Source organism: Somniosus microcephalus, unplaced genomic scaffold (assembly GCF_052327205.1).
Source record: "Somniosus microcephalus isolate GS21.2 unplaced genomic scaffold, FLI_Smic_1.0 unresolved_chr2, whole genome shotgun sequence".
Lineage (NCBI taxonomy): Eukaryota > Metazoa > Chordata > Chondrichthyes > Squaliformes > Somniosidae > Somniosus > Somniosus microcephalus.
Genome location: NW_028225180.1, coordinates 58,023,617 through 58,036,489, shown reverse-complemented (window position 1 = coordinate 58,036,489; position 12,873 = coordinate 58,023,617). Strand labels below are relative to the sequence as shown.

Genomic DNA, 12,873 nt, shown 5'->3' with positions numbered 1-12,873 from the left:
TCTCACCGCTCTAGACAATGGCCTATGTAAAAAAGCCCTTGAAAGCGATTGTAAATGAGCAGGCCAGGTAGATAAGTTGGTTATGTCGGCATACGGAATGCTTGCCTTTATTAGCCATGGCATAGAGTACATGAGCTTCAACTGTATAAAACAATGGTTAGGCCTCAGCTAGAGCACTGCTGCAGTTCTGGTCACCACATTACAGGAAAGATGTGATTGCACTACAGAGGGTACAGAGGAGATTTACGAGGATGTTGCCGGGAGTAGAGTATCTTAGTTATGAGGAAAAAGTGGATAGGCTGGGTTTGTTTTCCTTGGAACAGAGGAGGCTGAGGGGAGACCATATTCAGGTATATAAAATTATGAGGGACCTTGATAAAGTGTATAGAAAAGACATATTTCCCTTAGCAGAGGGGCCAAAACCAAGGGGCACAGATTTTAAGTAATTGCTGAAAGGTTTAGAGGGGATTTGTAAGGAAATGTCTTCACCCAGAGGGTGGTTGGTGTTTGGAACTCACTGCCTGAAAGGGGGGTAGAGGCAGAAACCCTAACCACATCTAAAAAGTACTTGGATGTGCACTTGGGATGCTCTAACCTGCAGGGATACGGAGCAAGAGATGGGAAGTGGGATTCGGCTGTATAGCTCTTTGTTGTCTGGCACGGACACGATGGGCTGAAAGGGCCTCCTTCTGTGCTGTAACTTTCTATGATTCTATGAATATAGACATAGAAATATAGAAAAATAGGAGCAAGGCCCTTCGAGCCTGCTCCACCATTCAATATGTTCATGGCTGATCCTCAATCTCAATACCTTATTCCTGCTCTCTCCCCAAACCCCTTGATGCTTTTTGTGTATAGAAAATCATCTATCACCTTCTTAAATATATTTAGTGACTTGGCCTCCACAGACATCTGTGGTAGAGAATTCCACAGGTTCACCGCACTCTGAGTGAAGAAATTTCTCCTAATCTCAGTCCTAAATGTCCGACCAAGTATCCTGAGACTGTGACCCCTCGTTCTAGACCCCCCAGCAAGGGAAAGCATCCTCCCTGCATCCAGTATGTCTAGCCCTTTCAGAATTGTATACGTTTCAATGAGATCAACTCTCATTCTTCTAAACTCTAGTGAATAGAGGCCCTGTCGACCCAATTTCTCCTCATACGACAGTCCTGCCAACACGGGAATCAGCCTGGTGAACCTTCGCTGCACTCCCTCTATGGCAAGTATATCCTTTCTTTGTTAAGGAGACCGAAACTGCACACAGTACTCCAGGTGTGGTCTCACCAAAGCCCTGCACAACTGCAGTAAGATATCCTAGCCCCTGTACTCAAATCCTTTGCAATGAAGGCCAGCACAGTATTATTGCAAATTTAGTTTGGCCAGTGTATATGTAGATTAAAGTCACCCATGATTATTGTAGTACAGGGTAAGGCTGGATAGTATTAACTATCACAGAAAATATCACCTTTTTTGAAATCTCCATGTTCAGTAAATATTAGAGTCAAATGAGTATTGGAAAATTTTCTGGGCCATTGTTTACTTTCAAGCGAGGTTTCCATTAACTGAGTTTAATTTCTACATGGATATCTATTGAAGCTGTGAATTAAATCTCGCAGTATTTCAATGAATAGTGAAATGGTATTGAGAAGTTGCTTTATGTCAATAGAACTAACATTGAGAACCACTTTCTCTCTGTTCTAATTGAAGATGTTCAACAGAAACACAAGGAAACACTCCGGGAACAAACTGAAACACTGAGAGTGAACACTATCCTAATAAAGGAGAAGGTTAAGGTTTTCCAGCTGGCTGATCCATACGCTGAGCTAACAGTCATTTCTACTGTTCGAGATCGGAAACTTGTAGAACATGAACTCCTGGCAAGAGGCCGAGACCATGAAGAGTGGAGAGAGAAACATCTCCGGAGAGAACTGGAAAAAATCCGAACAGATCAATTGTTCCACAGCAGTTTTTCCCAGAGAAAATCCAATTCTGGGAGGTCAGGAGCTGTGAGCGGAGTCCCGGGGATTGGAAAAACAGCAATGGTACAAAAGATTGTACATGACTGGGCCACGGGGAAAATTTACACACATTTTCAATTTGTTTTCAGTTTTAAATTCCGAGATTTGAACGCTATTAACTGTAGAATAAACCTGAGGAATCTGATACTGGATCTGTATCCTTACTTTGGGAATATTGTGGGAGAGCTCTGGAAGAACCCAGAGGGATTGCTGTTTATATTCGATGGTTTGGATAAATTCAAGGACAGCATCGATTTTGCTGACAATCGGAGAAATACAGAACCTCAGCACATGTGCACAGATCCCGAAGACTGGTGTGAAGTGTCTGACATTGTGTACAGTTTAATACAGCATAAGCTGCTCCCAGGATGTTCAGTGCTAGTGACCAGCCGCCCCACTGCATTACATTTATTGGAAAAGGCTGAGATCAGTGTCTGGGCTGAAATCCTGGGATTTGTTGGTGAAGAAAGGAAGGAGTATTTCAACAAGTTTTTTGAAGATCAGACGGTGGCAGCAGCTGTTTTCAAACATGTGGAGGAGAACGAGATCCTGTACACCATGTGCTACAACCCTTCCTACTGCTGGATCCTCGGTCTGTCACTGGGTCCCTTCTTTACACAAAAGGACAGGAATCAGCAGCGAGTTCCCAAGGCCATCACCCAACTATATTCCTACTATATTTACAACATTCTGAAAAACCACGGTCGAGAGATTGAAAGCCCCCGTGATGTGTTACTGAAGATTGGGGAGATGGCCTTCACAGGAGTCTCCGAGAAGATGATTGTTTTTAGAAATGGAGATTTGGTCAAGTACAATCTGCAACCTTCCCAGTTTCTGTCTGGGTTCATGATGGAACTTTTGGAGAGAGATGATTCTGCCCCGAACGTGGTGTACACATTCCCACACCTCACCATCCAAGAGTTTGTAGCCGCACTCGCACAATTCCTGACTCCAGCTCCCGAGGACATCTGGAAACTCCTCCATGAGGCCCACAGCAAGGAAGATGGGCGATTTGAGATATTTCTCCGTTTTGTTGCTGGTCTCTCCTCCCCACAGTCAGCTTGGCCCCTGGAGGAGTTTCTGGGTCAATTTCTTCAGCAAACCAACTGCCGAGTGATTGACTGGGTGAAGGAGAAGGTTGAAGGACAGATTGGAGACACAGGGAGTGAAACTGGTAAAAGGAACCTCCTGAACACATTCCACTACCTGTTTGAGTCTCAGAATAAAGCGCTGGCTCGGAACACAGTGGGTTCTGTGGAAACACTTGGATTTAGTGGATTGAGGTTGACCCCGATTGACTGTGCGGTTCTGTCTCATGTTATTGGACTCTGTGATACAATAAAACACCTCAATGTAATGAACTGCAACATTGAGTGTGAAGGTCTCCAGCGGCTGGGACCCGTACTGTACAAATGCCGGGTGTTGAGGTAACTGTTTATGTATCTGTAACTGTTTTGGCAATTGTAGAACAGTCACGGATTGTGTTGTTGCTTAGTAATGAAGGGAAACAAACAGTTCAGTTAAAACCAGATAGAATCAGATTCAACACAAATATGACCAATAATAGGATTGGTTAGTAATTCCCTAAGTTCTGGAGAATCTGGAACTGATCCTTGTGAACAAGCAGGGATTTTACAATCTCTATCGGATCAGCAAATACAGATGACTGAGAGTCTGATAAATTAATTGCAATAAATCATATTTACTCCTGTTTTTCTCACTGCCTGAGATATGTCAATTGAAGAGGTTTCTTCTCACTGTTACTCACGTAGGCCGAGACTAACTGCAGCAGCCCGTGTGTCAGAGTATGCAACACTCTTCCCAATGTGTAGAGGCAAGTGACAGTTAACGGACTGTCAGTGGGTGTAGGAAAGGGAATGATTAATCAAATGTATGGAGTATAAAGAACTGGAAATCACCGCATTATCATTTAATTCCAGAAAAATCGCCCTTTATCTTAATATCCGGGATTTAAGAGCAGCAGAAATGAGACAAGTTTCCCCAAACATGACGGGGCCTAGTCACTGAGCTCCAGGAGGGTAATTCTGATCATTAGGGAATGAGCCTGCATTCAGGGACATTTAAATGCTTCACACAGACAACACTTTATTTAATAAATTAATTTACTGACTGCGCCTGAATATATGGGGTGTTGGACAGAGTGGCATTCATTGTCAGTGACAGGAAAACCGGGTTATTCATTGTGAAAAGTATTTTCAGTGTTTCCTTAAATATCCGAGAGAAAAAATTGTATCAGTTCAGGTGTTTGATTGAATTTGTTTCTCTCTGTCTGCTTATGTTTAGACTGAGAGGCAATAAACTGGGAGATTCAGGAGTGAAAATACTTTCTGCAGCTCTGAGGATGTCGGACTGTACAATAGAGGAACTGGAGTAAGTACCAGATTGTGTGAGATTGTGTTTATAATAACTGGATGCCTGTCTCTGTACATTAACATTAGAGCCAGTAATAGTTTTATTAATAAACTCTGTACTTTATTATTAATATCAGTAAAATTGTTATTAATAAACACTGAACATTATTAATAGTATCGGTAATTTTGTTATTAATAAACTCTGCACATTATTATTCATATCAGTAATAGTGTTATTAATATAGACTGAACAATATTATCAGTATCAGGAATAGTGTTATTAATAAACTCTGAGCACTAGTTTTACTGTCAATAATAGTGTTATTAAGAAACACTGAACACTATTATTACTGTCAGAAATAGTGTTATTAATAAACTCTGATCACTATTATCAGTGTCAGTAATAGTGTTATTAAAAAACTCTGAACACTAGTTTTACTGTCAGAAAGAGTGTTATTAATAAACACTGAACAATATTATTAGTAATAGTAATAGTGTTATTAATTAGCACTGAACATTATTATTAGTATCAGTAACAGTTATATTGATAAACGCTGAACATTATTATCAGTATCAGTAATAGCATTATTAATAAACACTGTACATTATTATTAGTGTCAGTAACAGTGTTATTAATAAACGCTGAACAGTATCAATGGTATCAGTAACAGTGATATTATTAAATGCTGAACACTATTATTTGTTTCAGTAACAGTGTTATTAATAAACACTACTTTATTATTAGTATCAGTAGCAGTGTTATTAATAAACACTGTACATTATTATTAGTGTCAATAATAGTGTTATTAAAAAACACTGGATATTTACCCTGAGTCCTGTTATTTCTCTTGCTGATCGCCAGTCTATGGGATGTCGGTATCTCAGATTCGTGTACCGGGAATCTCGCCTCCGCTCTCAGTACAAACAGGTCACTGATGGTTCTGTACCTGGGTAACAATAAATTGAGAGATTCAGGAGTAAAACTTCTGTCTGCGTCTCTGGGGAAACCGGAGTGTAATCTGCAGGAACTGTGGTAAGTACCAGACTGTGTGAGATTGTGTTTATAATATCTGGATATCTGACACTGTACATTATTATTGGTATCAGTAATAGTGTTATTATTAATCTCTAGGGATTTACACTAATTACTGTTGTTTCTCATCTCCGATCCCCAGGCTATGGGGTGTCGGTCTCACAGATTCTTGTGCCGAGGATCTCGCCTCCGCTCTCAGTACAAACCGGTCACTGACGGTTCTGAACCTGGGATCAAACTCCTTCACAGACCAATCTGTCCCCTCTCTGCCGCCTCATACTGAACTGCAGGAGTCTGGAGCGGGTCACGTGAGTGTTTGTGTAAATGTTTAATATAATAAATATAATATGAATGGGATTCAGTCACTTTTATCGGTAATATCTGTCTGGAATTATTATTAAAATATTAATCCCAGTCTTCCTGCTGTTCACACTGTTGTTCAATCTGTTCATTTCCTGTGTAATCTTTAATTTTTTTCAGGTTGAGGGAGAATCAGTTCAGTTCAACTGGAAAGAGACACGTGGAGGCGTTGCGGGAATCCAGACTCGGACTGACAGTGGAAGTATCAACATTTTAAGTTATAAACATTACTGCTCTCATTATGTGAGCATTGTTGGCCGATTTTCTGCCCCTCCCCTTTCAGCGGCTCTTTAAAGGTTTACAGCTCCAGCTGAGCGAGCGTCATCTCCCGTTGTGACGTCAGAGGCCCAGCTACAGGATCACGGGACTCAGCCGCCCGGCCCCCACAGCGCTGCTTCTGCAGGATATCCGGGGCTCAATGTTCCCCAATGGGGCACTGGGGAAATGCACTGACAGGAAGGGCCAAGGGTTGGGCTCCGTCTGTGCCAAAGTGGGACACTGACAATTGCACTCAATATTACTGCGTTTGGGGTAAAAATTTCCCAGGTTTCCCGCTCAGTGCCAGCACTCAGTTGCCCTTCGGGGAATTGAACCTGTGTGGGTTGAGGATGGGAACAGTGTCTTTTTAGGTGGGATGGGTCCAACTATCCAATAGCGACCAATGGCTGGAGTCACCCAGAAAGTTTATCCTGTTGGGGAGATTCCTGTGGCTGGTGCACCCGTGGAATTGGACTGAAATGATCAATGTTTTTCTGGCTCCCCAAAATGAGGAAACAATTGCTGAAACAATGTAATTTGTGCAGAATCTGTTCCCTTGCTATTCCTATAAATCGCACATTGAAGGGTGAATTTCTAAACAGCTGGCATTACACATAGGTACTGCACAGTGCCAAATAAAGAAGTTGAAGTGGCAAATTTACCCAGGCATCAAAGAGTGACAAGTTGTGAACGTTCAGTGAGCCAGTGGAACCTGCACTGCAGTAAATGGACAGGGCCCATGTAAAGTCCCACAATCTGAACCACTCTGGGCCTAAAAACAGACACTGATCTAAATACAGAGCAAGATCATCAGAAGTTGAACGGAGAGAAAGTTGATGTTACAGGTCATGTTACTTGTGATGTAACTATTTTGTATTGAAACGATTTTCCAGGTACTGATGGACCTGCTGTACATTATATTTTTCTCTGTTTTATTTTACATTCCCCCAACAGGTGCAGTTTGTTCCGTTCTCTCCCCACTCAGGTATAATAAATAGCGAAATTCATCTTTATTCATTAGACATTAAAGATCCAGTGATTTGAACCAATAATCCATTATAATTGGCAATGACCTGATTAGATGAACAAACACACGCACGATAATGACCCTGTGTTCGATATTGCTTGGGGCACAGACTGATAGATCGAGGGGCCGAGGGACCTGACTGTATGGTTTAATGAAAATATCACAAGTCAGAAATGTCAAATTAATCATCATAAATTAATTAGGGAATAATACATATATAGTGGGAGGAACAGGTAAACGAAGGAGGAAAAAACTTCCATCTCTTAACACAATTCACATACTTTTGAGGTATTGTCACTTTTGTAATGTAGGTAAATCCAGCAACAAATTAGCCCTCATAGCCCACACATTGCAATGAGATAAATATAAATGTCTATTCAATGGAGTAGATTTCAACTATCAGGGTAGGGTCGTGTGGCGGTTATGTTACTGGTGTAGTTATCCAGAGGCCGTGCTCACAACCTAGAGAACATGAGTTCAGATGGCAGTTTGATAATTTAAAATCAGTTTAAAAGAAAGTGGAATTTCAAAAAAAATCTGTGTCAATTAATTTCCCCGATTTTTATTTGGAACGCAATTCACCAATGTTTTTTTGGGAAAGAAACCTGTCGCCCCTACCTGCACTGGCCTGAATATGACCCCAGTCCCTTACCAATGTGGCTGACTGTTATATTACCTGTCTTTGAAGTGCCCCAGTGAGACACTCAATTGTAGCAAACAGCTAGGTTAACGGTTCAGCAAGACTGCCCACCAGCAACTTCTCAGGACAATTTGAGTGGGTAATTTATGGGGCCTTACCAGGGACACCCACAGCTCGAGAATGGATGGGAAAGATTTACCAATCTGAAGTAAAACTGGTGTTTCGGATCATTGAAATGGATATTGAACGTTTTCTGTGAGGCTATCGATTTCTGACGCCAGTTTCACATTCGAGCAGCAAGTTGAGGGATAGAGGTCCACGCTCCCCATGTCTTGTATCAGTGCTGTTGGATCTGTTAGTTCCACATGAACATTCACAGGAGGCCCTGGATTAACATCTCATCGGTGAAAATGGTAGTCAATGAGAAAGTGAAACGGGCCAAGTGCACAATAACCCGCCAATTCGGTAAAAGCAACAGTCAATGGGAAAGAGTATCGGGCCGAGCGCACAATGAGCCGCTGAATCAGCTTCGGCTGTTTTGCTCTAACGCCCAAGGTCTGTTTCTCCTCCAATCTATTGCACAGTCTGGCGATCTAATGCTGTTAATTCATCAGATCCTCAAATAGTCAATCCGAACATAATCTACCTAACCTGCAGTCATCTCAGACACTGATGTCAACTATAATTTGATAATCAGCGACCCAGCTAATGCTGAATTACGAAGATGCACGGAGCTGATTGTAATATATATCTTATTCATTCTATTAATTGTCTGCCTATTAATTCTGTGTTATTAAAACTGCTAGGCGACCCATCTACATCTTTTTTATTTACTAATTATTGGTATACTCAATGCTTAATTTATGATGGTTATGATTTTGAAGTCAATAAACGATTATCAGTTGACGATTTACTGTCTGACTTCTTTGAAAAATTGGCAAGAAAGCGTTAATAAATTCACTCAGCTGCTTGTGGGATCCTATTGAGGGTCGGTGTGGTGAACTCATATTCAATCGGAACTGGGAGATAAAGACAGTTCAGCGAGCAACTTTAGGCATCATTCACTTCTAGACATAGGCTGGGAGGTAAAACACAGACGGTTCCTCAGTGAGGAGGTAAGGTGAAAGGGTTAAAAGTTAATCTGCTCCCTTGACATATATCGCTTGGGACAATGAATACCAGCGTCTAACAGGGGTTATAACACAACGTTCAGAAGTGATTGTGTTGCCACTGAGCCACAGCTAACACGGGTATGGAATTAAATCTCAAGCCATCTGTATGAATGAGCCGTGCTACAGATGTCAAGGTATGAATGAGATTGTGGGTACAATGTACACCAACAGCTCAGTGACAGCATGTGATCTCGGGGAAGATCCCAGTTTCAGTGCTCGGAACTAAACCAGTGCATAGTGACAGTAAGTGGCAGGTTAGGAAAAGCGGAACTGCAGGTGCACAGGTACAGACCCAGGGGTCAGTCCGCCCAGTGATGTGAGGTCACAGCTGGACATCTCAAATTATCCAGTCTGCCAACGGCATCAGCATCGTGCTGGAGCAATTGCTAGAAATTGTTTCTCGTTGGTTATCTGCCAAAAATGGAAATCGAAAGAGATAGTGTGTGGCTGGTTCTATGGTGAGATGCAGACCCACACACCCCCATTATGCTCCTTATTTAAAGGAAAAGAGGGACCTGGAGTGCATGTCCCCAGATCCCGGAATGGAGCAGGACAGGTAGATATGGTGGTTAAGAAGGGATAAGGGATACTTTCCTAACTGAGCACTTTGAGCCGCACTGATGCCACGAAAGAAACAGTCTGTAATTTCTAGAAAGCCAAAATGGGGTAGGAGAAAAATCTGGACATTACTATTTCTCTCTATGTCGACTTCCATCTCTCCTGTCACCTCCCTCCTCAATCACTCTGCCTACTTCTCCCTCTCTATTGGATTTTTTTGTTCCCTTTTCCCGATCTACCAGCTCTCTCAATGACACTGATATTCTATCCGTCTGTCCCTCTCTCCCTTTCCTTCATCTCTCTATCATCTTTACCTGACAGGCTGCCTCCTTCTCTAATGCAGCCATACCAAGCCACAGTCCCTCGGGAATGCAACTTCAGACTGGTGATGGAATATTACTGAATAGACAAAAACAGGTCTGTTGAGAAAACAGCACCCAGGAGCAATCGCAGCCGTGTAGATCAGGGTGTAACTGCCCTCCATTCTGGCTTGTAACGATTCACATTAAGGGCACAGATGAGTTAAACACGAGGCATTGTAGTGTATTTTGTACCACATTATAATGCCAGAGCCCTGGAGACTTTGGAGGGAACTTGATGAATCGTCTGTGAAGAATTATGGCCAGGAGGTTAAGAGTGACCAATGGCTGTGCTCCTGGAAGTGGAAATACGTCCCGCTCTTACAGCTGTGTGGGTCAGAGGAAACAGACAGAAGGGCGAATATAGAATTACAGTCTTTCCAATCTCTGTCCATTCCATTATAACCACATACCGCGACCGCTGCTGCAGACCAGGGGATCACAGGATGATGAAAATAACAATCATCGCAAAGAAATGAAGAGACACCTGATCATTGAATTCCCGGTAAACTAAGGGAGTGAGTAGGAGCTGGAAATCCAAATAGAGAAATACTACTGATTAAAAATGAGTAGATTTCTGAACTTACTCTTTATAGAATTAAACATATAGGGTTAAGGGCATAGGAGTAAAACTATGAGTTAGGCCTCGGTGGTTGTGACTGCTCCCGTGAGACGGGGCACTGGATCCTTGCAGAGGTTCGGGCTGTAGATCCCACAGACCATGCAAGCTACTGAAGGATTCTTTCCCGGCTCTTTAAAGAGAGAAAAAATTCTCGACAAATCATTATGCGCAACGGGTAAGTCCCAGAAATTCAGGACATATGCGCACAGCTCCTGGAGTCTGAATGGGGCCTCGATTGATGGAAATTCAGTGACAGAATCAATTGGTCCCAGACTCTCTTCGCCGAATTCAATGATCCCCGGCCACTCTGAGCAAAGCCGAACCGATCCCCGCCATCGTAAAAGAAGACCTGCAGTGGAAAAATCACCACTTTTCATTTCCCCCATAACAAAACAAACATGGGATAGCGCCGTTTACAACCTTCTCAGTCAATTTTGATTAGGAATTTATTAGTCCGCCCTTTCATGTTTTCTTACCAATGCTACAAAGCAATTTTAGGAAAAAAAAGCACTGAGAAAATACCTGTCTCTTGCAATAAAAAAGGTTCATGAATATTTGTGGAGAAAATGTGACAAACAAACTACTCGCTTAAAAATAGCTGACGGCAGAGCTGTTTGAATTGATTTGATGCAGATACAAAGGACAATAATCGCGTTCATGCTGTGAGGTTGCTGTGGATGAATATAGCTTTTTATAGCAAGGAACCCAGCACACAGATGGTTAGACGGATTGATGCTGATTTATTAATAGCAGATCTACACTGTGCAAGTTTAGGTGGAGGATACTTTTTTTCGTCGACCGAGTTTCATTTGAATAACTTGGGAAGTTGGATAAGAAAGTTAAATAAAGTGAACATCTGAGAGATTTCAGAGACAAATTCAACTCAAACATGAACAACATAACAAACAATATAATGCATCCATAAACAAGGAAAAGAGTTGTTTCTATTACCTCTATAAATGATATATTTCAATCCTGAAAATTAACATTGAATATATGGCTGGGAATCTCTTTCTGAAGTTCAGCCACATTACTTGTAGGAGGTATAAAGCATTGTTAGTCCTTTAGTGAGCATCAACACAGGAAGTTGTAAAGATAGAGACTAATAAATTGTGAGTTTGATGAAAAATAAACAAATGCTGATCTATGAAATAAGTCCAAGTACCAGAAGATTATAAATGGCTTCGGTTTTCCCAATATTTAGTTGGAGGAAATTTCTGTTCATCCAGTACTGGATGTTGGACGAGCTGTCTGACAATTTAGAGACCGTGCCTATTTGGTGCAAATAATTAATCATACAAGGGCCGCATTTCTATTGTAGCTCTTTTGGTGGAAACAATAAACACATAAATTGTAACTTAAAAAAAATTAAAGGTGACTTAACAGCTTAAATTAAAATGCTGTTGCCGGGGGTGATGATGCACTCCAGTCCTTGCGGTGTCCACCGGTCGCGGAAGGCCTCGAGCGTGCCAGCTCCATCTCCAAGGCCACCTGGGCGAGAATGTGGCCAAGGAAGAGAGGCAGACAGTCAGGCCGATAAACCCCCTCGGCCGCCCGCTGTCTGGACCAGTTAATGGCCACTTTGGCCAGGCCCAGGAGCCCCAGCACCAGGAGACCAGAGATCAGGAGCATGGGACTGAAGTGCAGCCAAAAATCGAGGAGCAGTCCCTTCAAATAATGGAAGCGTGACTGTAACCTTTCACATTCCACGTAAACATGGAACACGGACTCCTCCAGAGAGCATTTCTATTGTACTGAGAATACTGTGAAACACTAACTGCAATGCATCTCGTTAGCAAAACAAATTCAAAATTTCTGCCGAATTTACAAACAATTTGGCCATAGATAGTTCGTCTACTCACCGTGAACACAGTATTATTGTGAAATTAAAGCTAACAATTTTCCTACATCAAGTTATTGTGCAAGCGCTGACTAACTCTCACTAACTCCCAAAACAAAGCACACAGTTTGTGCGCTCAATGCTAATCGCATCACTGGAGAGTTCCTTCAGTCTGGAAGCAGACGAGCACGGCCAGCCCGGATCTGGATTCACGCAGCAAGCTCAGATCTTCCTTTGCATCTCCGCTGAACTGATTCCACTCGACTTTGATAAACTTTTGAGAAATAAACACAATGTAAATGGTCGGAAAGCAAATCAAATCCCAGAATTCTGCAATTTCACTTGAATAATAAATCACTGAGGCAGTCTGCAGCGATAGAACTGGAATCATCCGTTAATATACAGTCAATGGCGATCTCGTCTCGAAGTCCAGATTCTAAATGAGTTTATAAAAGGCCCTGTATCTACAACAGGTCATCTGTACACTTGGGACTCCAGGCGGTGCAAGGTTGGCTGCTACCGGGGTCACACAGGAATGACCTCCCTCAGTGAGAAGCGGATTCTTTCACTATTCTGATACAAAAGCAAAACACTGCAGATGCTGGAAATCTGAA

General features: G+C 42.2%; 1 protein-coding gene across 1 annotated transcript in view; it reads left to right on the top strand.

The window, feature by feature from the left end:
• The first annotated feature begins 841 nt into the window (after positions 1–841).
• The window catches only part of LOC147092692 (NACHT, LRR and PYD domains-containing protein 3-like), a 452,481-nt gene continuing 440,449 nt past the window's right edge, over positions 842–12,873 (top strand). Inside the window, 5 exon segments of the mRNA XM_085975667.1 lie at positions 842–852; positions 1,667–3,445; positions 4,323–4,409; positions 5,253–5,423; positions 5,566–5,658. Of these exon segments, the coding sequence (XP_085831793.1) occupies positions 842–852; positions 1,667–3,445; positions 4,323–4,409; positions 5,253–5,423; positions 5,566–5,658 (2,141 nt within the window).